The 27,029-nt window shown below is 40.1% G+C and overlaps 1 protein-coding gene and 1 long non-coding RNA gene across 4 annotated transcripts in view; one reads left to right on the forward strand and one right to left on the reverse strand.

The window, feature by feature from the left end:
- The window catches only part of LOC309345609, a 248,536-nt gene that overhangs the window by 200,808 nt on the left and 20,699 nt on the right, over nucleotides 1–27,029 (forward strand). The gene's annotated exons all lie outside the window — the stretch shown is intronic.
- The window catches only part of PAPOLA (poly(A) polymerase alpha), a 42,540-nt gene continuing 19,137 nt past the window's right edge, over nucleotides 3,627–27,029 (reverse strand). The window contains exons 10-22 of one of the 3 annotated variants that reach the window (XM_081860836.1): nucleotides 25,973–26,045; nucleotides 24,241–24,361; nucleotides 23,122–23,206; nucleotides 18,553–18,606; nucleotides 17,393–17,512; nucleotides 16,325–16,434; nucleotides 14,453–14,574; nucleotides 13,200–13,342; nucleotides 12,475–12,572; nucleotides 10,849–11,069; nucleotides 9,553–9,615; nucleotides 7,237–7,314; nucleotides 3,627–5,825 (exon numbers count right to left, since the gene is read on the reverse strand). In XM_081860836.1, coding sequence (XP_081716962.1) covers nucleotides 5,730–5,825; nucleotides 7,237–7,314; nucleotides 9,553–9,615; nucleotides 10,849–11,069; nucleotides 12,475–12,572; nucleotides 13,200–13,342; nucleotides 14,453–14,574; nucleotides 16,325–16,434; nucleotides 17,393–17,512; nucleotides 18,553–18,606; nucleotides 23,122–23,206; nucleotides 24,241–24,361; nucleotides 25,973–26,045 — 1,384 coding nt within the window. In that variant the 3' untranslated portion in view covers nucleotides 3,627–5,729. Of the gene's footprint in view, nucleotides 5,826–7,236; nucleotides 7,315–9,552; nucleotides 9,616–10,848; nucleotides 11,070–12,474; nucleotides 12,576–13,199; nucleotides 13,343–14,452; nucleotides 14,575–16,324; nucleotides 16,435–17,392; nucleotides 17,513–18,552; nucleotides 18,607–23,121; nucleotides 23,207–24,240; nucleotides 24,362–24,986; nucleotides 25,324–25,972; nucleotides 26,046–27,029 lie in introns of those variants that run through there. The other 2 variants (XM_081860835.1, XM_081860837.1) reach the window with 2 other exon arrangements.

The following is a 27,029-nucleotide window of genomic DNA, read 5'->3' on the forward strand; positions in this document are numbered from 1 at the left end:
TGATAACAAAGCATGGCCTCTCTCTCTCCACTCGTGGGGAACTATCTCTTTCAGACAAATTCATCATCAGTCTCTTAACTAACAACTTCGCTGCAGGCAGAATGCAAAGTTTATCAAGGCTCTTGCCAAAGTCTCCAGGAAGTGTGCATTATTCCAGAACCCAATGGGTGGAACATAGTAAGGAGATAAGAGAGCAAAAACGAGACCTGACCCATAAGCAATGAAGAGCACTTTTTGATCCAACCGTGGCAATACTTTTGTCTTTGCTTTTGCAAATGTAAAGTTGCAGGCCAGTGGTCCCTTCCCCCCGCCACCAACACAGAAAGGCAGTCCTATGTCCAAGCACATCATTTCCCAACTGCCTTTTACCAGATATATGCAAGTCATTTGTAACTGGGCCAATTACCGTAGCACTTTTACATGCATGTATAGCTTTCTGGCGGGTGGTGGGTGACGCTGTGGGTAAAACCTCAGCGCCTAGGACTTGCCAATCGCATGGTCGGCGGTTTGAATCCCTGCAGCGGGGTGCGCTCCCGTCGTTCAGTCCCGTCGTTCAGTCCCAGTGCCTGCCAACCTAGCAGTTCGAAAGCACCCCCAGGTGCAAGTAGATAAATAGGGACCGCTTACTAGCGGGAAGGTAAACGGCGCTTCCGTGTGCTGCTCTGGTGCCGGTTCGCCGGAGCAGCTTCGTCACGCTGGCCACGTGACCCGGAAGTGTCTGCGGACAGCGCTGGCTCCCGGCCTATAGAGTGAGATGAGTGCACAACCCTAGAGTCTGGCAAGACTGGCCCGTACGGGCAGGGGTACCTTTACCTTTACATTATAGCTTTCTGGCAGATTTCCAGGCTGGCCTACACCATCACCCCAACTTGAGAAAGGGTGTTATTTTCTTCTAGACCTGCAAGAGGGTGGGATCCGTGACCACCCAAACCTTCAGCAGATCAACTTTGTGGTGAATAGAGCTGGGCGATGTCTGGTTTTCAACATCGCGATAAATCACCAGCTAAACACTGCAATATAACATGATATCTGGAATGGAGCTATGTAGAGGCATTGGCTGGCTTCACGGTTTTTCTTGCATCGCGATTTTTGCCAGTGCCTGCTCTTGCGATTTGCTGCCTGTTGCAGGAGGCAGGGGAGAGCTGAGCTGGCAGAGTTAACAGGCGCTGCAGGAATCGGGAGAAACATTGGCTGGCTTCACAGTTTTTCACACATTGTGATCTTTGCATAGCACACACACCACACACCCCAAATTGCGATATATTGCCAGGTCAAAAATGATGAAACCAATTTCATGATATGGACTGGTTTTGGATGGTATATCGCCCAGCCCCAGCAGAGCAGCCCTGGTAAAACATTTTCACAGTACTGCTGTTAGAAAAACTTTCCTTCCAACCTCAAGTTGCTGCTGTAATGCTTTCCATAGGCTGAAATGAATGCCTGTGCCATGCTACTACTGTAGAGCGGTTAGTCCCAAATAGGAGGGCAGTTGGGCTGTTTTGCTACCCATTTACTCCCTACTCCCCGATTCATAAATGCAGAGTTGGAGGGGGCCACAACTCTGCACCACCCCCACCACAGCTACATCTCTGGATGTATGTGCACAGATGCACTGCCAAGAAGCTACATTTAGTTAGTAAACTGCCTACTTAAATATATCTCTTGACCTCTCCCCTTCCATCAGCCCTTTAATATCTGTTTGCAAAGTGTACGTGGTGCAAAGTTCCACATCTTTACCATTCCTTAATTTTTCTCTTTCCTAATTATAGCTAAAAACTCTTCTCCCGGTACAAATTCTTTATTATTTTTTTGAACAGCAATTTGCTAGATGTTATGTCTCCACAGACTAATTAATGTGCAGCTTTTGCATCCGTCACAAAACAATTTTACTTGAATTCAGCTTCTTCTCACTTTGCCTTTAAAGTTCATTTTGTTGTATATTTATTGAAACAGACAGGGAATTCCTAATGTACTTAAAAGCAAATTAAAATCATTTCCCTGTAGAACCGAATGCTTGGATAGTATGATGCACGGATAGAAAAAGGAAAGCAGCCAGCTCTGCCACGACCTAACCTTCATCTAAGTGTGAGCACCAAACATGGCGGAATTTAGTATCAACAAACTGACATGCCTAAACTTCATTTAAAAGTCATTAAGGGTTTAAATATCAACCAAAACAGATGGGACATCCAGCAGTGGTTCACTGTGTTATCTTTTTATAACAAGACATAGACTCTGAAGTTTGATATCAAAGTTGGCACTATTCTTTTGGTGATGATAGTGACAGATGTTTGATGCGTATAGATTTCAAATACTAGTTTGAACCTTCTCAAATTGCATCTGCTTCAATCAACAAACTTGTGATAATGTTGTTTCTGCTGAATACCAAACTAATGCTTTAAAGATGATTAAAGCAAAACTAAAATAATTAATAGAGGAGGTATTCTATAACAGGAAGAACAGAGTGACTTTAAATCTTTGAATAATTTGCCTGATTTGGTAAGAAAGCCAAGAAAGAATCATGCTTCAAGGTGATTCAGTTTTTGGAGATTTTTACACATAGAAACTCTCCAAATGTACACTTAAAGAGAGGTATGTGTTTTAAAATATATACACCCAGTGTAAAAGATGAGATGTGCAAATGGTACTAGTCAGGAGTAAATGAAAATGCACTGGAACTTGGTAGTTCCCCTAAATAAATATATTTAAAATCAAAATTTAATCAGATACAAGGAACTACAGGCGGTGCTTTCTTGTGCAACTGTATTCATAGGTTTCTCAAGGCGATCAATCTCAACTCCCATTGACCCAGCTTTCAGAGACACCCCCGTGTAGCTACTGATGCTGCACAAAAGAGCTAAATTTGGGGGAAATCCTGGAACAGGGCAACTCGGTTCTGTGCAGCTTTTATAAATTGACCAAAGAATGGCCAGCTAATTTCAGGTGCAACCAGACATTTGATGGGATATTTCAATGAAATACTGTTTGAGGCTTACATTAACACAGCTTGTTACTTAAAGTGATTGCACAACAATTAAAAAAAAAATAATCACCTGTTTTATTCTGACCTAGAGGCCAATGGGCAATTTAAGTTAAGTGAGGCACTGTTTGTAGCAGTTCTTTGTTATCATTTTGAGTTTTGAGCCACTGAAACCAAAGAAAACACTGCCATCTGCTGGTAATAACGCAAATAACAATGCTTCTCCCACAGAGATATGTCCTTACAAAGCCACATTACTGATTGGTTCAAATACAAAAAAAGAAGCAGCTTCTTCAAGCTTAAAATTAAATCCCCCCCCCTTCAATTGTTTGTATTCATGTGCTTTTCCCCTACTCTACCATGCAAGGTTAAGTTGGACACTATGTGATAATATGTAATAAGTACCCTATTGTTTGTCTTTTGAAAAACAAAGTAGGTCGGAAAATAGCAATTTATTCCCCCCTTTTAACAGACTCAAACTGAGCACACTGTTAATTGATGGTTTTAAAACCAGCTTCTATTTACTGAATACTTTTCTCGGCATCGTTCTTTTCACATAGTTTTCCAACTAGCAAGAGACAATTAAGTCAATTTGACCATTTTGAGACACCACTATTTTACATGTTCGAAAGAAACCAAGCCACTGTGGGATTGTGCTGTTTTTTTATTGTTTTCCATGGAGAAATACATCATCTGTTTACAAAATAGCTCTTGAAAAATACAAGGAGTACAGATACTATAAAACAAAGCAACTCCAGTCATGAGACACCTACGTACATCATGCGAAAGCAACAGTCTGATCTCCAGGTTATGAAAACTAGAATTAAAAAGTCACTATACAGAAAAGATTCCAAGTTCCCAGCTTGGCAAAACTTGGGTGCAGATACATGAAACGTTTAATAAAATGAAAAGAAAAAAAAAATCCTCATGTGTAAACAAAACGAGACTAAATTTGTGCCTGGCAAGTTCGATCTAAACTCCATAGCTACACAAAATACACAGACAGTTTGTACACTTCAACTGTTAGTTAAACCTTTTGGACTGGGTCCCGGGGGAGAGGGAGGGTGCAAGGTAATATTACGGGAGCGAAGGTTGGGTCACAGGAGGCTGTACAGGGCAAGGGCAAGAATTTTGTATACTAAGCATCGTAGACAAAAGGGCAGAAAATAAAATCTTGGTTACTGCACAACTGGGGAGGTCGGGAGAGTAAGCTGCAATCTCTTGGCTTTGGAAAATTAACTTATGGGGGGGGGAAGGGGAAGAGCAAGTAATTTTACTTTAACATGGAAATGCACATGTAGGAGGATTGAGCACAATGCAGGGAAGGAAGTCATTAAACATGCTGATCAGAAAATATGGGAAGAGCAATTTAACCATCCCCACTTAATTTTGATTGAATCAAAAGTTATATATAGCTTGTTATCTCCATCTGATAATCACTGGCATTCCTCACTTTCTGCTGCTTAGTCACGTGAGATTTTCATACCTCTTTAAACAAAGTTGCCGCTAGTCATTTTTATAGCTCTACAGAACAAAACGAAGACAACTGGGCAAGGAGAGCTTATCAGGTTTTCAAGTGTCTGCTAGAATTGTGATTTAAAAGAAAACGCTCAGAATGTAAAAACTACTTTCAGGTGAGCTACCTAAAAATAAAATAAAATAAACTTAAAATCCTATAGGGTAAGAAAGATCTGCCTTCATATATATATATTTAAAATTTGAGATGTTTGTAATGCAGACAGGACTTTTATGGAGTGTACAAAACTCTTATATTTAGTGATGAAAAGGCCATCAAGACAGAGTTAAATGCTTCACAGGCACACTTTATTTACTCCATTTCAGTCATGGGGGGGGGGGCGTGGCACTTGTGCCTGAAGGGCCACAGAGTTATAGAGCTTTTGTAACCACCATAATGACCAGTTAAAAGAAATACCAGCATTTGACGGACGGCATTAGTCCAAATTTAGGCATACAAACTGAAACACAAGTTAAATGCAAAAGCTCCCCCCCCCCCCCCGCCTCCAAGAAATATGATGACAGGTACAGGAAGGGAATAGGAGGGGATCCGATTAGCTGAATGAAAAATTATTTGCTTTTTGATAGCTGATTTGTATGCACCATAAAATAATCCTATAAATAAAAAATAGACCACTTCTTAATCATGCCCCGCCAAATACCCAATACTTGTTTTCTCAAACTTATAACCTCAAGATTTGACATTTTCTTTTAAAGTTTTACTCTGGGTTATTGGTAACAGACCATTCTCTAATTTGAAGGTTGCAGATATTGAAGAATATCTCCAATAAAAATAAAAAAACCTATCAAGCTGAAACGCTAAAATTAGTCATATTTCAATAAAAAAGTACATAAAAGTGCATTTTAAGGGATTCTTTGCCAGTTTAAGCTCTGTTTTTGTGTATGTGTGTGTGTTCCAAACAATGCATCAACATAAATCCAATCAGTGTCAAATATGGCTAGAAATAGTATTCCCGTTCCTTTTGAAAGGCAGTAATCCTTTGAAGTATTCAATGTAAAACTGTTGCTAACACATTTAATAGTACTCCTGACTTCACATACTAACCTGGACTTCCAGATCAAGTGATTATAGCCCAGCAAGGGAAGTGCAGAAAACACACCTAAATCCATCTGCGTTCACATTCTCGTCTTGCACTCTCTGTTCTCCATTTCAGCATTTAGAAGACAATAGTTTGAATTGGCAGATACTGTTTATGGACCCCTGAGGTTGGTTTTATCGATTCAATCTTAGTTTTATTGAATTTTTGATAACCGGAATAGGGTTTGCAGGGAGAGCAGGAATATCTGAAAGGTCTGTACTGGGCATTTTCTGATGGAGTGGAAAAGTGAGAAAAAAGTGTTAGGACACATAATTTCAAGCACAAATGGAATTAGGAACATGTCCAACAATGCCAAGTGTGTTGCATTATTAAATTCTCCCACTGCCATAATGGTTTCAGTCACGCCCAACCTCTTTATTTTGGCCTTGTAGGTAATGAAAATAAGGAGGATTGCATAAAATTTACATAAGTCTTGTCTGGGTCTTAAACTCATGGTCCTTCACCCTTCCTCTCTTTGCCATTTGGGTGGGCAGGGGATCCTGGCACAATGAGAAATGCAGTCAATCTACCCTTCTGCTAGGATGTCTACAAAGGCTGAGAAATCAAGTGACATGCTATGGTGAATGCATGAATGCTTGCAGGTGGAGTCATAGAACTGAAGGGTTGGAAGGGACAATGAGGGTCATCTAGTTGAACCCCCTGAAATGCAGGAATTTTCTGCTTGAACTCATGACCCTGAGATTAAGAGTCTCGTGCTCTACCAACTGAGCTATCCAGGAGGATAGCAAAGACTCTCCTCCCTGCAAGAGAGGGGAGTGGTTGTGGGCGGGAGCCCGAGCTCCGCCCCTAGCAGGGGGCGTTAGCCCCCTGCCATCACCTCACCTGGCTGGCGCCCACGCCCCTCAGCGGGCATCCAACCAGGTGCCTGAGGGGGGCGTGTTCAGCAGCCTTTTGCTGCGGCGGCAGCCTTCGCCCGGCCTCATTCTTCGTCCTCTCACCACGAGTCACCCACCCTCCACTCCCTTTTAGTTAGGGCTTAGGTCACTGGCCTTGCTATGGACCTTAGGTTGGTCACCCTGGTTGTCTAGGGGGCCTGGTAGGAGTTTTTCCATTTGGCATTAGGCCTTTTTGGTTTTTTCGCCTACCTCGTAGCAATCGTCACAACTTTTTGTGGTATTGGTGGGTAGGTTAGGCATTGGAATAATGTGTTGTGCTGTGTCGAAGAGCTAGGTGTGGCCATCGCCTATGCCTTCAATTTTTAGGGGTATTCCGTTAAAGGAATCTGGCGGTCGTGTATTCTGTCCGATGCCTGCTTGGCGGGAGGCCATGGCACGACCCTCGGTGACATTAGGGGTGAGCCTATAGTTGGATCGGCATCAACTGGCTCCACCTACTGGTGAATAAACCCACTTGTTCAAATCCAATGCCTAAGCCAATACCTCTTCACTGCTGTAATCAATAAAGTTGTGGCCTTTCCTTGCCCATTAACCTTATATCACGTGTCCGTGTGTATTCTTTCCACATTGCGGGGGTCGGGTCCTCGAACCACAAACAACAGCTTCTCATCCATGGCTGTGTGGAACAGGTCTCTGGACCACTTGCAGCATCCCCCAAACTCTACCTATCATGGAGTTAGTGGTGCCTTGTGCAATTTATTACTATGAAACGAAACTCAAGTACCTGAGGAGCTTGCAGTGATACTGTTGTCGGAAGGGTTTCTGGTTGAGAGGCCATCTCTGAATCTGTATCAAGTGCTTCCTGAAAAGGCAGAAACAAAAATGGTATGAGCAAGATCCAACATAACTTTAGCACCAGGCGTTTAAGAGTTGATGCTATAGCACAGCTGGTAGCACACAAGCTTATTTATCACACAGTGGGTGGCGCTGTGGGTTAAACCATAGAGCCTAGGACTTGCCGATCAGGTTGGTGGTTCGAATCCCCGCGATGGGGTGAGCTCCCGTTGCTCGGTCCCTGCTCCTGCCAACCTAGCAGTTCGAAAGCACGTCAAAGTGCAAGTAGATAAATAGGTACCACTCCGGCAGGATGGTAAATGGCGTTTCTGTGCGCTGCTCTGGTTCACCAGAAGCGGCTTAGTCATGCTGGCCACATGACCCGGAAGCTGTAAGCCGGCTCCCTCGGCCACTAAAGCGAGATGAGCACCGCAACCTCAAAGTTGTCCGTGACTCGACCTAATGGTCAGGGGTCCCTTTACCTTTGTACCTTTACCTTTATAACAGTGGTGCTGCAGCATCTTCCACAAGCACCCTCCTTCATTAGAGGCTTTTAAGCAGAAGTTGGAGGGCCGTCTATCACAGATTGTTTATTTCAGATTCCTGCATTTCAAGTGGTTGGACTACATGACCCTATGGGTACCTTCCAACTCTACGATTCTATTATTCACTTAACATGCAGAGCATGCGGAAACCTAAGTTTGGAAGTAATAGTATTTCCCCCCTACACTTACTGCTGTGGTAATGTATTTTACACAGTGTCCTGTTTATACACTGCTATTTCACCCTGTTTAATCTGCAGGGTGAAGGGGAAAACAGTGATTCTCTCATATTCCCTGGCACTGTGTGTGGGGAGGATGGTGCCTTTGAAAAGGGCAATGCAGTGGTACCTTGGGTTACAACACTTCGGGTTACAGACTCCGCTAACCCAGAAGTAGTACCTTGAGCTAAGAACTTTGCCCCAGGATGAGAACAGAAATTGCATGCTGGTGGCGCAGCGGCAGGCCCCATTAGCTAAAGTGGTACCTTAGGTTAAGAACAGTTTCGGGTTAAGAACGGAGTTCCGAAACGAATTAAGTTCTTAACCCGAGGTACCACTGAATGAGCTATTAATGTCAAGGAGGATAGAAATAGTTACACACTATTCCTGAGATTTTTCCATACCACCTATTTTAAGCATTCTGGGGTAAGTACTGTAAACTCCTGCCTCTTACAGGTCTTCCAGGATTAGGTTCAACAACCTATTGCTGGCCAAGTGCAAACAACAGGCAAATATTCAGCATTAAAATGACAGTATCTACACAACACGGGTGCTCCAAACAATTAAAAGAGTCTCGTTGCATCTTAATGACCAACAAATTTATCATGGCACAAGATTTCACGTTGACAGATGCATGAAGTGAAATCTTAGTTGGCAGGTATATAAAGAAGAAAATTGTACGGTGGGAGTTGGATGACAAAAATGATTACAGCTTAAATTTATATTAAACAGGCACACCTTTAACAGCACAAGATTGGTGATGATTGCTGAGATGACTGTATTAATACCTGGAGGGGGCAGGGAACCATTTGTGAGAAACAGTCAGAGATAGCACAGGAACCATGGCATTGGTAAGCTAATTAACACATGTAATGTGATAAAAATCTTTTGTCTCAATTTAACCTAGAAGTGATGCCACTAAAGTGATCGATGAATTGTAATTCTGTTGTTGCATTTGATTGGCTATAGTGGACTGGATGGATCTTTGACCTCATCTAGCAGGTATCTTATGTTCTTAATATGCTGAAGCTGTCAGAAATGGAAAATGCTAATTTTTAACTGCTGTTTTCAAAGTAAACATGGATTTATTAATGCAATTTCAAGCCTGTTTTTTTGCTCCCAAACCAATCTTTTTTCCTCACTTAGGCCTCTCTGCATTATGCAAAGTATCTCCATGAGGAACAAGAAGACAAAGTAGCCCCAAAACTTGAACGTACAAGCATCATGTTTCAGAAGCTGTGGGAATCAGCTTGGTTTAAGAACAGCTTAGTTTATGAACAACTTGGATTCAGAACGCTGCAAACCCAGAAGTAGGTGTCTTGCTTTGTGAACCTTGCCTTAGGAGCAGAACATGTTCCGCTTCCCGTTGAGTGTAATTTGAGTCCCCCGCTGCTATGGGAAAGCAAGCCGTGGATGAAGAACGCTTTGGTTTAAGAACAGACTTCCAGAACGGATTAAGTTCGTAAACCAAGGTACCACTGTACTACAGTTGTATGAGAAGTTTACCTTAGTTTCTGTTTTATCGTGATCACTCGTATCAAGACAGCTAGCATCTTCATTCACTTCCTCCTGTCACAAAACAGAACAAAAATTAACATCTTAAAAAGGACAGCAGGCCATGATGCAAGACTAACCTACATGGTTGGAATTAGAGGAATGTCAACTGAAGAGAATGAATGTGAGGCAACTTTCCTGTTCCCTCCTCCTGAAAAGCCTCTCCCAAGGCACAAGGATGTGGATTCCCTGAATTGGATGGGAAGTATTTCTGGTGTTAATTGATAAAAATCTGGGAGAAGTGCTCTCCATAAACTAAGCTGTGGGAAGTGCCTTCGCCTGATTTTTCTCTGATCTCTCACTGCTCCCTGTGCCAGTGTGCACCCTCTGACTCTTAGGAGAGGCTTCTTGAGAACAGGACACAAGTAGACTCAAATATTTCGTTGGAGTCCAAGAACAATATGCTGAAGGAAAATAGTTGGTAGCAGTGTTTCACAAAGGGAAGGCTTGCAAAGAAGGATTTAGACAGATGGGCAGCCCCGCCACTGTCAATCATTCAGCATCTTAATGATGGCATGTGAGTGAGTGACAGGTACATGATCCCACACACCTGTAGGATTTGGCCTGCAAGGCTGGTCCTGATTAGGATCTGCCACCCTAAAGGTTCCCCACCCCTGCCCTAAATCCAGACTAAAGCCAAGCAAGTTCTTTCATCTCAGCAAGAGGCCGCCCCCCCAACCCCACCCCGCAACAAATGCAGGTTTGATCAAATGAGTGAGTATGACCAGAAGTGTTTGATAGTGAGACAGATTCTGTTACAGCTTGAATTGCTGGAGCTGCAGAGATATTTTTTGCACTTGTACATATCTGTATCTGCATCGCCTACAAACTGCAACAGTAAACTATTTAGACCTTAAGCTATGTGTTGACTGGAACTGGGAGCAACTTTTGCTACATGGGTATCTCCCAAAACATGTTATGTGCAGATAACACATACATCCCTCTCACTAACCCTGCTAACTCTGGAATCACCTAGGAATCTTCCACAGGATGTCTAAAATAACTGGAAAAAGCAACTTGTTGTGAGAAGGCTGAACTGTGTAAAACCTTTTGCTTGCATTGCCTGCTAATTCCTATGTTATTTCACTTGTATTGAATTGTTCAAAGAAATCTCATTGGCTGTCATAGGCAACCAATGAATTCACCACCTATTTAAAAACTCTGTTCCCAGGACTGAGTCCTATAGTTCTGGTACCACTTCCTGGCAGCATACACAAAAAAACTCAAATCAATAGTAAATAAAATTACCTCTTCAGTCTTTATTTTTTTGGGAGATTCTTCTTTATGAGGGGATGATGTCCTCTTCACACCTGCTACAGGGCTAGTTACTTTCGGTGTGGCGTTTCCTGAAGGTCTCTGTGGTTGGTTGACAAGACGGGTTGAAGAAACTACTCTAGAGATGGTAGGCTTTGGTGGTGGAGAGATGGCTGGCTGTGTGGCAGTTTGAGGAATGCTTTCACTTGAAGAACCTTGGGAAATATATTGTAACTATTACCATGAAATCAAATATTCAGCATGTAATCCCACGAGCAAGGCTGTACATTTAGAACTAAAAATAAATAAATCAAGAGTTCTGTGCCTAAGCAATCCAAGTCCTACACTGAGGAATTTTGTGGCCTGGATAATTTTCTCAAATTGTGCAAATCTCCAGTGTTTTCATATTGTATGTTATTTGTTACCCAAATTTGCTGTTTTATACAATTTATCCCAGCTTTCCAAATCATGTGGCTGAGGGACACTATGGGCCATCCTCAATCACTGATTCAACACACCTCTCTGGCACCTGAGATTTCAACAAGCATTGCTCGCACACTTTAAAACATATATTTATGTCTCAAAAGGCTACCAGTTCTCTTTAAAATCAAAAAAGAGCCCAGTTTCTCAGGAATCAACACTTTATACTTCTTTTGCACTCCCACAGAATCACAACGTATGTACAGCCCTGCTCAAAGACATTTCAGTTTTCAAGGTCAAACTGCATTGAACAAGAACATTAAATGGCTACTTGGTGGGGTGGAGGAATCAAGCGTTTATGTAATACATCATACTACAAAACATGGGTTTCAGTACTTAATCTTGCCCTTGGGAAATCTGGTATTGCATTAAAAAGGTTCTAAACCTTGTTGTTACTGAGCTTTAAGCAATGACTGAAGGCTCAACGGCCATGAGTTCTGTCTTTCAGTGCTCAGAGCTCCACGGCAGGAAATACTGCCATCTGAAGGCATGCAATACATCGAATTTATAATTCACAGTATTTATGCTGAGTTTCAAATCTGGGGCTCCTTAGCAGAGCTCTCAATGCCATGACAGAGAATTCCTAATACTGACGACCTGACATTATCAAAAGCGTAACTTTGTTTATGTTACTGTCTGGAGGAAAGACAACCATTGTATCACATTCCCTAGCATTAAGATACTGACCAGCACTGGACAGCTGGTTAAATAATGGGTTATTATTCACATGTTTTATTACATGCACACTCTAGGGCAGGATAAGATTTTCTGTTTCCATATTGCCAAAATATTTTAGGGGTGGGTGACAAGGACAATAAAGCTGGTAAATAACTTCGATTTTGTCAGAGGAACAATGCCGCTTAGCTGCTGTGCAATCATTGTGTAACCATATTGTGAAGAGCACAAAGACCATTTTAAAAGATTCTGAACTTCCAAAAGTAATTCTGCTGTTTGCATTTTGGCTGCTTTATCAGCATGTAATTTCACAATACAAGTTGTAAAGTATATGACAATATTTGTACTGCAAATAAGTTTCTGCCAAATGGCAAATCACCAACAATTTTAAAGAGAGAAAAAAAATGACTTAATGGACAACCAACTTAGAAAGGTAGTATTTGCATAATATTATTATGTTCCTACCCCCTGAGCTTTCACTGGAATTTGTTTGTGGCACAGTGACTTCAGAAGCCTGTATGTTGGTCACAGATGCTGCCGTCACAGCTGGAGGAGGACTGCTTCTGCTAAAATAATTTGTTTGAAAAAACACAACACATTCATGAATTAAAGCAAGCCCACACAACTTGCAACTCACCAAGTCAAATAGTTCAGCAGCATCTAGAGAGGCTTGATAAGCCTCCTGGATTTACTAACTCCCTAGGGGTGTACAAACAGGATAGCTGAACCTGGCAAGCCAGAATACATGGCTGAGGGGCTGCATTCAGCTTGGTGGGCCACAATCTGTACGTGCTCGAATCACAATTATCAGCATATAAGTTTCAATCCATCAGAAAGCATCAACTTGGTGAAGCACCCTCATTGGCAATTCTGCACAGAGTGTTAGAAGAGACAGGCCATCAATGATAGGAGACAAAACATAAAGAGAAATAATGCTTGCTTTTGTCTGAATAACTACTCTAGCACCAGGAAGTTCTTGTAAAAGCACTATGGTTGTGGTGGCTGAAACAGTAGCATGGGAAGAAGGAGCAACGATGCTTAATTAGTACACCTTGAAAGTAGGGATGGATGTTCTGCATAGATGGAAATGTGCCGAGACAAGGAAAACAAACCCAGCAAGCATTTGTTTCCTTTTACTTTGAGATAAATGTGGTTTAGAGAATGTTGTCATCAGATAGCTGAATTCTTACCCCTGAGAGCTTCCAGAACTGTTCAATGGACTTGTCTTCATAGCACTAGTAGGAGAAGGCACAGATGTGCTGTTATCACTATCCATAGATAAGTCTAGGCTGCTGTCGTTCAGCGCTGTCAACTTGACCCCTTCTGTCGAATGCTGAAATCGGTGAGACCATAAATCACAAAATGCTATTCAGGAGCAGTAAGAAACTCTACTGTAATTTGGCAGGAAAACAGTGACATCCTATATGGCCACCTGTCAGCAGGACAGACTTACGATGGTGCAACAGGAATTCCCCCTGCACTGCCAAAATCTGCCCTGGAAGTGGGAGATCCTTCAGGGCAGATTTGGGAAGGGGATGGGTTACAGAGAAAGAGAAGTCTGCTCATACCATGCCTGTTATCTTTAATTCACTCTCTCCTATATATCAATACGAAAGCTTTGTACATGTGCAAATCCCTCCCCTCACTGACAAGAGTAATGCCTGATGTGGGCTTGAGTGAGGCATGTCTAACTGACACCACATCAGAAAATTCTCCATTATTTCCTAAAATTTACCTTTTTGGGGGGCCAAAAAGCAAGCAAGCAACATTGCACAAACTGGATCAGATGCTGCTTTCTTATCACTATGAGGAGGAGTAGAAAAGACCAAGTGTCTTATTACAAAGTTGAGATTGCTTCATAAGCAACATTTGAATAGGGACATAGATGCTTCCGTACACCCAACTTTGCAGTAGGTCAGTGATCTCTCCTCTTTGCCTTTTCTTATGCAATGCCCATCTCTGGACTTTATGTGAAAGGGTATTCCAGATGAGCTGGTACTTAAAAAAATAATAATAATACTTGGGGTAAGGTAACTTCATTTTCTCATAAGTTCAACAGACCTGCTACAGCAAGTCTGAGACTTGCTGCATAAGGCTGAAATCACTGTTGACAGGTGTCAAAGCAGTATCTCTGCGGATGCCTCTGAGGATTTTTTTAAACATTGCTCCTTTTAATCCTTGTCCACTGTTAAAAATGAGCAAGTTTCACTAACTTGAAATGCTTCAGGAATTCTGAGCAGTTACCACCCAAACTACAAGTCAATCCCAGAATCATGTCAGAGAAGACAAGAAGAGTGGGTTGCCTACAGAGAATTTGGGTATCCTATAATTATGACTACAAATATTTTATGACAAGTTAGTATCATCAGAAATCTGGGATACTAGAATATGCTTGTATTAAGAGTATACACACATATATTTGCCAGTTCATTTGAAGCTTTACCTTTTTCTTTTTCTGAAGCACATGACTAGGTAGCAATTGATGAAGTTGCTTCCTTTTAACATGCATTGCAGCAATTTTCATTTCCATCTCAAACATCTTGCTGTTTATTGCTTGCCTATAAACTATATAACGAGAAGACCGTTAAGATGTTTTACAGTTGGAGAAAGCCCATTACTTGCCTGTCCTGAAAGAAATTTGCATTCCTGAGAATTCTGCTTTTGGAATGAAAAACGGTACTTTCTTCAATCCTGAGAAAAAGGAATATGCACAGTGCCGCATCATCATGCCAAATGCCTTTCTCCTAACTTTTCAAAAGGCATTATGTGATTTTTACTATTTTTGCCTCAAAGTTTATCCCCAGGAGGCAAAGAAAAAGAGTTGTTACATCTTGTATAGCACCTCCTCTTGGCTGTAGGCAGGGTCACATTGCTCAGACGCTAAGGGACGGGGTTATCCACCTTCCCAGACTGACCTCACATGGCTAGCAAGTTAACAGGATTTTGCTGTAGCTCATAGTTCAGGTTCAAAAAGCTGTACCTACCCAATCACAACTGGGGGAACAGAGATAATAACCAAGGTGGTGTAAGTAATTCTGCAGAAATGTTGCATGAAGCCTCTTTTCCTTCTTGCCTTCTTTAAACTTCAACACTGCTACCAGCAATGTGGTTGCTCCTGCAAATCTGTTTTCCTCTCTTAGCACCACCAAATCACAGGACACATTGCAGCTCCCCCTGCTCTTTCTAAGCCCCCTCTCTGGTCCCCCGAAAACCTGGCCCTGAAATTCTCTGCAGCAGCATTTCACAAGGGCTTTATGCAAAACAAAATAATCATATAGACTTCTTTACATAAACACATTTTTTCCTGCAAAATTATGGGCCTGATACAACAACTTACGGTTTAGCAAGGCAGTGCAAAGAAGAACATTCCCAAAGAGCTGCTCTTAGCCACTTTGCTACTCCCTGCCAGACCTTTTTACTGTCACACTAAGCCAATGTTTGGCTTGGCATGTTGTCTGAATTTGGTCTTGTGGTTACGATCTCTCCTCACTAACCACAAGCTGTAGCCAAGAACAAACCATGGCTTAGTTTGGCAGCTATAAGGACTGTGGGGGAGCTGCAAACTCCTCTTTGGGAAGTCATATGTTTGCAGTGTGAACTGGCACTGGAAGTGGGAGTTGGTATTAACAGCAAGATGAGAGACTAGTGTTCCACTATGAAAACATGACACCTTCCTATAACTCCAATGCAATATGGAAGTTGGAAAGAAGGAAGTTCAGTGTCAGTGAACCTTAACACAGGGATGTTAGTGTAAGAATGGAACTTCCTGTACTGCCTTGCTATGATAAACAATGCTTCAGAAGTGGAATCTCTCTCAAGAGAAGCCTGAAGTTTAGAGCTCTTTCTATCCAGGCTGCCTCTTAATGGTCTTTTTTTGCTTCACAATTCTCCATTTCTATCTTTTAAAGAAAAGCTTCTTTGCAAGTTAACCCTTTTTTGCAATGTCGAAAAGTGGACAGCATTCTGCCTTTTCAGCCCTCACTAACTGCCACTATGATGATCACAGAGAACCAACAAGTTTTAATATTGCTATGTGACTATTTTGCATGTAATGATTCAGATGGGATACAGACAACTGGTCCACTGTGGAAGCTGCAGCACAGGGTGAGACCAACTTTGCTACAATGGTTACTACTGGCCCTGGTCACAGGATCAGACCATTTATACCAACAAATGTTGAAATAATTGTTTTGAAGGAAAATATTTTGCTAGCAGTTGTCAGTAACTGCAAGGACATCTGTGATCCAAGGCAAATCACAATTAACTTAGCTGTCATATTTTTAGAGATAGAACAATTTCCATGAGTCAAGCTTACCAGTGTCAGTAAAAGACTGAATGTCATATGTAAGATCAACACTCAGATTTTCAGAGTTCTCAGTTTTCTTAAACACTAACCCAATCACCCACATTGTACGAAACTCTTCCCTGGAAAAAAATAAAAATAAAGTAAAAACTACCATCACAAATGAAAACAGCAGAAAATTCTAAAAATACACCTTTCAGTAACCAACCATTTCCAACTAGTATTAATTAATTACTGCTACTCTTCAGTGGCCAGCCACAGAAAAAATCATATTGGATGCCATAATACAGTCACAAAAAACCTGAATAACTTGAGAAACGTCATGGTCTTAGGAATATTTCACTTTAAGTCATAATAGATCTACTTCTGATTTACAAAAGAGAATATGCTAAATGTAACGTTCAATAGAAGGCCAAGTTTGCCAATCTGAGTTTTAGATCCACATTAGAATTCCAGCTCATTAGTGTGATTTTCTTCAATGTGATGCAAACCCTCCCCCCCCCCATTTATTATTTTTACCTTTCAGGTGTATAAACTGCACCACTGATTTTGGCCTTAAGTAATTTGCAACAAGCAATGCCTATCCAAAAATAGATACACAACAGCATTTGACTGTTTTGACGACAATAAATGTTTTCAGCTGGGACTGTCTGGTGCCTGATCTATAACAGGAAGGTAGAACCAGAGGTGCCCTTTTGCAAACAAGGCCTAGAAAGTTTAGTTTCCCATTATGTGCAAATGTGGCTAGTGTCTTCAAGCTAGCTCTTGTGCAACAGTTCAGCACAAATGTTATATATTTTTTCTGCTAGTACATTTCTGGATCTAAACCAGCACTTGTAACACAGTAGAGGTAGTTTAAACTATATATTGTTTAACATGCACAGCATCAATCTTTCTAATGGTTTCCATTTCCTGTATGTATTGACAAAGAACAAGAGAGTTCCTCTTCTGAATGATGTTTTTATATTAAAAGAAGTGTAAATCTTGGTAAAGCATTTGACAATACTAACAGTAAGCCTGATTCCCACCCCTTCACTTTCAGTAAGAAGTTTCTGCCAACAGTCTTATTAAGAGCCTTACTTGTCAGGATTTTCCTTGGGTGCTGGGAATGACTGAGGATTTACATGAGCCAGTGTGATGAATTCATTCTTCTCCAAGCTTCCAACCAAAATACGGATTTTTGACTCTACCAAGCCAACCCTGAATAAAAATAAACTTGTTAATACTGAGTATTGCAAGTAAAGATACTCTTTTTCTAGTTGAGAAAAGGAAGCTCCAATTATATTAGTACTGGAAACACACACAAAAACTGGGAGGTAAGTACACATGTAATGAAAGAATTTTTACTATGTGTACTATGGGTTAGTATCCAGAGATGCCATGAACAGAGTTCCGTTACTCAAGGAGGTTGGGGAAACCCTTCAAACAGTGTGGGAGGTGGCAAAAAGGATGTAGGGGGAATGGGCAAAAAATGCTTCTTTCTCGTTCTGTTAAAAGGATTAAAAGACCTTCTGTAAACATTTGTCCTTTTTGCTTTTATACTCCTAAATAAAACTTTAAACCTACAATTTGTTTCTGGATTTTGACCCCCGCCCCACTGCCAGCCATCCCATTAATATTAAACATTTTGGCATGCAGAACTGAAAACTCTCAGAATAGCCCCAAAAGCGCTCTTAAAAACTGAATGAACTGCTTATACTAGAAAGAGAAGAGGGGAAATGCTGCAATATAGACTCTTCCCCATAATCCTAATACTACGATACTATACACAGGTATCTAGGAGTTAACTTGAGGTTATAGGGATTGAGCTCTCTGTGTCCCTTAATTTTAAGGAAGCCTGTGCAGCAGCAGCAGGTTCAACAATGGCTTAGCAAAGGCTGTAAACTATAACACAGCTCAGTCTAGCATGCCCTTCCCGTTCCATTATATTTTAAGGCAGGAGTTCCTGATAACTCTTAATTAGCATCTGTGTTAAGACAGGTGGTCCTGAACCCAACTGCTCCTTCAGAGTGACTTGTGCAGCCTGAAACATCTTCACATCCTTAGAATATGCACTAATTATTATTATTATTTAAATTTATATACCGCCCCAAGAACCACAGGTCTCAGGGCAGTTCATAGGATAAAATCACAATATAAAAACACAAAACATATAATCAAAATAAAAACAAGAAAAATGATCCAAATGAAATGTTAACTTTAAAAGGGGAAGGAGGCATAGGGAGGGGCCACGTACTCACCACTCTAGTCGCTGTTTTTCTGTTGGTGCACTTGCTAGAAGTACAATATAATGCCTTTGAAGATAAAAAAACAAACATACTATACGATCTTGATTTTGAAAGTTCAGATTATAACTGCTATATTTTCAACACCTCATGAATTTCCAGTAAACGAAATCTCATTGTAAGATTAACAATGCCTTCATAGCTTCAGTCAATGGGAAGTGAATATTCATTATGTCTAAGCTACAATTAAAATTCAGGTGACCTTTAGAAGTTATTAAGTTGTTAACATTTATCTGAAAGAGTTGTATTTGTCAAAAATGTATTAATTAATAACATTAGTAGAATCAGCAGAAATACACTCACCAGCCACGTAACTGTAACTGAGAGCAAACAGGGATAAATCATAATGGGGTGGGGGGACTTTATTGGGAAGGGTAACATAAATGTATTTTTAATCAAAAGAAGCAGGCAGGTGTTATTTTTACAGTGCACTGTTAAGAAATGCTCTTCTAAATATTAGACACCCCCATGATCCATACCAAGAACTGTGATAAGACTGGTAAAGAATCAAAATAGTCCTGGAATACTACATGAATGAGCAGAGCCTTTGCAAGGCTCAAGTGACACCTCAATCCTAAATACAGATTCCAATCCGAAATACCAAATGTGTTTTGCTGTGTACGAAGTGGCAGTATCGTTCAGTTGTGTGCCAACAACGCTATCCCTTTACTATTGAAATAAAATACTGCATTTGTGGGCACATGATTTCTACGTGGTCTATGAGAACACCTGTGGCAGGATGCAGTAGTGCAATGCAGAAAGCAGAATTTGGCAAACTCTCCGCATGTGCCGATTAGACTTTAATATAGACGGAAGAGCCACAGCTCAATATTTATTTTTCTATACAATTTATATACCACCCTTCCTCCCTTGCAAAACTGCCAGATCAAGGGAGATTTTCAGGGGAGAATCAGGTGGAAGAATTCAACATCACCAACTGCTCCAGCATATACTGCCCCCACAGCAGCATTGCAAAGCAAACAGGCAGTTGGATCTAGATCTGCTGTTCATCCACTTTTGTGAGTTGGATCCAGCAGAGGCTCCTGCTCCACAAACTGGACACTCCCATGGGCAGAGGGTGGCAGTTTTTGCCTTTTTCCATGAGGCCCTCAGCTGTTACAGAGGGTGCTGCAACACTTGGGAGCAGATTTTTGAGGACAGAGGGCTATAGGAATGAAGGGGGAACTGGCCTCTATTGAGCAAACATGATTTACTTGATCCCTGAGAATACTGTCTCTCTTCCTCCTGCAGGAGCACCCATTTTTGTAGAGTTCTGCTCCATGCCAATCCTGAACACACCCCAGGACTGGGAATATTAATTTGCAAATGTGGGCCTGTTGGACATGTTAAAAAGAATAAAACTTGTGTTTTTCAGAAAGGTTCTTTGTAAGAAAGCAGAATCTTATCAGAACCTGTAACTCCATTCTTAGAAACTGGTGCAAAAACATGCACGTTAACAACTGATTGTTATAAGTAGCAATTTTAGCAAGTCCCAGTTTACAGCTTTTAAGGTTAGTATTAAAATAAAAATAGGGGAAAATTGCCAAGGTCTGGAATCTTTTCATACACACAAATTAAATATAATGGAGGCTTGAGCATCTTGGTGCCAATATGTACAGGTTCTTTTCTGAGTGGATGTCATCATTAAGTGGCTCTTCCTCCCACAGTAGCAGTCTAATTGTTGTTGTTTTTCACAGGAATAATATATAACTCATAATATACCAACAGAATATAATAAATATAATTTTTAAAATGCTAGAAGCAGTTTTTTTAAAAGTTATGTCACAGTATGAAATAATTTGCAATGCTATCTGAAGGGCAAAGGACACTTTCTGAAAACCATTTTACAATATGAATACTGGTGGAATTAAAATTATGGTGATTCTTAAGAGTGTGTTTTTTGTTGACTGCAACTTTAAATACCAGTCTCCTAAATAGGCCAATCAAACTGTTTCTATTGTAACCATAAACATTTGGAGTTTAGCTTTAGCTGGTTTCTGTAAGCACACAGATGAGAAATTGGCATTTGGAGAACAAACATGGTTTACTTAGCTCCATGTGTAGCTACCAAACACCCTGATCAAAAAAATCTGATCTAGATAAATTATGGATCTAGTGTGCACAACAGTTTATTGAAGATTAGATTGCAGTCTAATTTGTAGAAATGCTGACAACTCTGACAAGCAATACAGTTGGATTTCTTATTAGTTGGCATGTAGGTTTTTCAGCTGGAGTCCAACACTGTAGTCAGGGCTGGGGCTTCAAATTTTTATAACTAGACTCCCACGAGAGGTGGTGGACTCTCCTTCCTTGGACGTTTTAAAGCAGAGGTTGGATGGTCACCTGCCATGTATGATCTAGTTGAGATTCCTGCAGGGGGTTGGACTTGATGACCCTCAGGGTCTCCTTCCAACTCTACAACCCAGGATTTATCAAACCATTATCCAAAACTGTGGAACTCCCTCTGAACTGAGATTAGACAGGCTACCCTCCTTGCTGAGCTTGAGAGCGCATGACTTAAGACTTTCTTGTTCCAGCAGGCATTTTAAGATTGTACTTGGTTCTATGATTAATTTGTACTGCTTTATTGACCCATTTTCTGTGGATTGGTTTTATGTACACAGCTTAGAAATGTGAATAATTAAGCAGTATATAAATGTCTTAATAAGTCTACAGAATAATTACTAGAGTAATTACGAACCCAAAGGTTTTTTTGTTTGTTTGTTTTAAACAGACCTTTCTAAAATGATCATATGGCGACATCTAGAAATTCCTATTCTGAATTTTTTGGTGAATCAATTAAGGAAAAGCAGACTAGTTCATGTTCATCCTTTACTGCAAGGGGAGCTGCTGTCCAGAGTGCCACTGGTATACACAAGCTCTTGGGATTCGCTAAAGGAAATCTCTGGATTCTGACCTTTTGAATGGTGTCAAGAGTCAGGGACATGGATTTATCATATATCATAGTATATCATATCATATATCATTACAAATATTTTCCTTGATGGAAACTGTTAGCTGGCCTGCTATTTGCTGCCTTAATTTAATGGATAGATGGGAAACCACTGATCCTCCTGATGTTCTTAGACAGCAATTCCCATTAGTTCCAGCCTCCAATGCTAATGACCAGGGATAATGGGAGCTATAGTCTAGCAATCTCTGGAATGCCACAGGCTTCCCTTTCCTGATTGAACACCTAGTCATCAACATTTTGCATTTGACTCATTAGCCTTCTTTTTACAGCCACTGATCATGCTGGTCTGGCAATTAGATCTCTGTTTTTAACCCCCAAACATACTTAGAGGCTACTTTATTTCATTTTCTCACAATGTTGTTGTTTTTTTACCAAAGGAAATTAATATTAAATAATGTGTGTATGCTAATATTTCATGCATCGGCTGGAAGACAAGAAGGTGATTTAGCACTGGCAGGATCCTAAAACATCTTCTCAAATTAATATCATGGATTTTAACGTAACTTCTTTCACATATACCTGTACTGTAATGAAATTTCTGCTTATATTGCTATATAAGTGACAACACATATAGGAACCAGACAGGGAGAAGACTGAATATTATGTTTCGGGCAAAGTATTCATGACCTAGTTATCCAACCTTTCAATTTCAAAATCTGGATAACACTAAATGTATACCAAATCCATTTTACTTCCTTGATGGTCAGAAAACCAACTGCAATTAGGTTTTGTTTTTTTTAATCTAAGCAGCACCTGAATTAAGAAACCTATGACAATTGAGACACTCATATCATTTATAACTGATGGATAAGAAAGGTTTACTTCATGATAAATTAGTCCTAGCATTCCTTCCACTTTGTCAAAATGAGGTGTTAAGAGAAACATCTTCAATATTCCTTGGAATACCAGAGGTGTGCACACTCATTTTCCATTTTGACACAAAGTGGATTAGCCTCCCAAAATTTGTTTAAGATTCTAGCATTTGTAATGCAAAGAGTTAGAGGAATCAAAACACAGACGCATTATCATGATCATCAGTCTTCTTTTAATGGGTGAAACGCTGCATTGTCATTTTGTTTAGATTAATACATAACCACCCAATACAGAAAATGTTTAAGTTTCAGCTTGGAGTGGCCATCTGACCAGTTTTAACCAAGGGCAAATAAGGTAAGTTTAAAAATAAATAAAATAAACTATGTTACAACTTTCCCCCAATACAAGAAACAGTCAAGGAGCTTTCTTCTTATTAGGAACTCTTAAAATACCTGGCAAGTCTCAAGAAATCCTCCAGAAGAGAGTGCTTGCATTTAGCGGGTAACTTTTAAAAAGTGTTTTACTAGTAAATGATTAGAAGCCACAAATATCTTACATTCAAATGAAATGCATACATGTCCCATCATATTTAGGTAAAATTTGATCAATGTCGTGCAAAACAGGGTTATCACTTCTGTCCACTATAACTATTGCTAGTAAAGTTAGCCAGTTTAAATGAGTGTGAAAGTGTTAAAATAGATACTCATAAAACATCTTTCATGCCATAAAATACATACTTGTATTTTTGAAAGAAGTTTGGAGCTTCAAAAAGTTTGGACCACTCTGCCTTACTCAGCAAAATTTCATCTGTGATAGCAAGACCTGAATTATAAAAACACATTTCAGCCTTTTCATATATTATTTTCTTCATCGGAACAACAGTTTACTGAACACAAGGAGTTAAGAGCATATAAATGAAAATACAGCTACCCAATGAAAGCCAAATGAGTCAGACCATTAGCCTACCTAGGTCAGCAATGTCACCTCTAACTGCCTAATAGCCCTCCAAGCTTTCCAGCCTCACCTGGAAATGATAGATCCTGAACCTGGAACCTTTTACATGCAAAGAAAGTGCTGTATCCCTGAGCTATCAGCCTGCCCCATATGGAGATAATTTTTTAAGTTTGTTCATAATTTAAGTTAGATGGTGGTATACAACTCTGTACAAAGAAATAACAAACTACAGTTTATTTAAAGTTTCAGACCAAAGCTTCTTTCTCTGCCTTGATCTTTCCAAATGGAAAAAAACTATATATTTTAAATAGGAAGTGGTGGGAATTGAACCTGAGACATTATGAATGGTATCACTGAACTATTTACTTATTTATTCAAATTATTACCAGCCCTTCCATCCAAAGGAGCCCAAGGCAGCAAACAAATAAATACGTTTTTTAAACACCTCATTTATACAGGCTATGTACAAGTGGCGTTTAAACAAGTTTTGCTTATCGTGTTCAATTATGGCTAAAATAATTACGATACACCACCATCTTTCCAAGTACTAAAACTGTCTTAAGCGTCCTTTCTGACCAGCATTTTACCAGTGGAACAAGTTTCCAAGAACCCATTTTTCCCCCAGTATCTCCAAACTATCATATATTTATTCCCAGCTGCTGTAAGCAAAGAGAGTACTGGGCTACTGCAATACCCAGAAAAGCTGAAGCTGGATAAGAAGCCACACTTAAGAATTGCTGCTTTCCAATTAGTTTGGAAATGCTATTTCTAAAAGCCTTTACAATTAGAAAAAGCTACTAGATAAGCATTAGCACAATGCCTGGATCCAAACTATCAACACACACAAAATCTAAGGAGGGTTATTTTCATTCTTTCGGGAATAGATGTTCAGAATTCCTTACCTTGCTTAAATTCTTCAACCATCACCATACGTGTAGAAACGGACACATTGTAGGTAGAGTTCTGCTGGGGGTATGCTGGTGTAATTATAGGCATAAGATGGTACCTATCACTGGGGTTTACCTACATATAATAACAGCCAATCAGTTTTCTTCAATCACATTTAAGTTAAAAAATGTGGATCTGTCCACTGAAAAAAAAATCCCTATGTTATATACCACTAGTGACGTCCATGAGGTAATTAATACTGGCAGCCTACTTCAAACTCAGGAAAAGTGACATATTTTTAAGAGCAGATTAAACTTAATTATCTGTTTTCCAATTGCACCTTTACTGAATGCTAGCCTGTCTATAATTATGAAACTGGAGTGATACCTGACTGATACATGAAGAACTTTATTACCAGGCACACTACGGTTTGCAACCCTTTTGAAATATGTAGTGCATTTTTTTCCTGTAGTATATTAATTGTCATGAAGAGGCCAATTCAAAAAAGTAAAAATAAAAAACTAAGCACCCAACAGGATCAAATGTGTTTAACATATCCTTTATTTAGAACAGTATGTTTGATGAAGGAAGGAAATGTGCAGATGCATGTCAATACTTTTAAAGTTGTAATTATTTTAAGTTGAAACCCTACCATTTCCTTACATGGTTTTCTTTAGCTACTGGAGTACAAAGGACTTGTGTTACATACTGCTCATATGCCAAAGGATAACAAGGCAAAAAACAATCATAACATCTGATGTGGGCTTTTATTAAAGTAAACTTTTTATTGAAAACGAACTGTACAGTCTTCATATACACCAATTTTTGCTTGTGTTGGTCAACCAACAGGCTCCGATTCCACGCACTGTGTAGTCACAATTCTGATATCCAACTGGGTTTCAGCAAGCCCAGAACTCGATTGTGATAGCCACATTCAATAGGGAGAAAAATACCCTATTTTATAATACATGACGTGTAATTCTTGCAGGAGCCCAGGTGCAAGTAATCCTATAGTACTGCTGAAATTAAGGAGATGTGGCCCTAATCAGTGCCAGATAGAAGATTACTGGGAGTCCCGTGAAAGTAACTTGAGTTTTCTAAAGGAAAAATGGGAAAAACTAATGGCAAAAAAGCTACTTACTATTCTTGGTTTAGTATAAACACCTGCCTACAGAGTAGACACCTATGACATAAGTGTACAGTACTGGCCCAACTTTCTATGGTCATCACAGAAATCATAGAGTGAATAAACGGATGCAATACCCAATTTAAGTATACAGTCGAACCTTCGTTTACGTAACCCTCTGGTTACATAAACTTCGGGATGCGTGCGCAGCAAACCTGGAAGTATTTTACTGGGTTTCGCCCCACGCACATGTGAAGAAGCAGTCTGCGCATGCGCAGAAGTGGTCCTTAGGTTGCGGACACCTCAGGATCCGACCGGACCTCTGGAACAGATCCTGTCCACAACCAGAGTTACCACTGTATTCACATTTTTAAGACTGCATTTGGGAAATTTTACAGCAAAAAAGAGAAATCCCGAGGCCAAAAACGGGGGTGGGGGGAGAAGGCTTCAAGTAAAAACTTGGGACAAAATTAAGTGACAGCCTACATTTTACAGAGAAAGTATAGAAGTGCTGTAAAACTAACCAGTATTTGTATTTGTAACAAAGGTAGATTCCTTAGGGCTTAAGCAATTTGTTTTAAGCAGTTTGATCTTATAGGGGGAAAAAATAATACACTAACCCTTGGGTCCCATACAGGCAAATTAAGATTGCATTCTTCTGGCTGTTTCAATAGCACTGGATTTGGCCATTCCCTGTTTAGAGAGATTGTAGCACTGAGTAAGAAAAGCACTTATTTATAACAACAAGCAAGCATGTTTGAATGTGAGCCTTCATTTTATACACCAGACGCAGCATCAGACGAAGCTTTTTTCAAAGAAAACTGCCTAACCAGCTTTCTTAAGGAATGGATTTTGTTTTATTCCCTTCAATCCAAACAACTTTCATAGCACTTAACTGACAAATGCTTAAGGTTTGGTTTTTAGCCATTCATCTTCAAATGGATACACCTTTAGAGCACACTTCTTTAGGGCTATTGTTATGCTAGAAATATTTATGGGGAGCATTATTTTAACATTTGGAATCCATCTCATTCCTCATGTCCAGGATGGGTAACAACAGACAGCAGCAAGATACCAATAGTATGGACACGCCACATAATTTGGCAAATGCATGTAGAATGTCTCCCTATAAATTGTGTCTTTGCTTAAGAAACCCCCTGCTACTTGGACACTGGTGTTATGCGCAAACTGATCCTAGGACTGATAGGAAGTATTTTTTTAAAAAAACGGTATCTTCAATGCGTCAGCTATTCTGTCCATAAAAAGTTATTCTTTTTAAGAAGCTAACCTTATTGCAAGTTTGAAGTGCCACTCTAGATTATACTCCACACACACTATGCTACCCATTTGTCTTAGGCCTTAGAAGTATTTGGAACAGGTTAAACAACCAGATTATTTATTGAAACCTTGTGTACCAATAGTGCATCGGTGCAATGTACATTTTAAATTTAGTATTCTTACAGGCACAGCTCCCCCTAACATATCAGTTTTTCGTAGAGAAATCATGCAGCAGCAGCACATGAGCCAAGGTGCTACTATCAATCCAATTCAGCAAATTAAGATTAGAAAAATCAAATCTTCAAAGGTTCCAAGAAGGTTTCAGATTATGGGCAGCTAGCATGTGTTGTGCAATGAACTCTGCACTTTTAATTTGAAATCTCATCTCTATATGAGAGC

The sequence above is a fragment of the Podarcis erhardii genome, assembly GCF_964252035.2.
Source record: "Podarcis erhardii genome assembly, chromosome: 1".
NCBI classification, from domain to species: domain Eukaryota; kingdom Metazoa; phylum Chordata; class Lepidosauria; order Squamata; family Lacertidae; genus Podarcis; species Podarcis erhardii.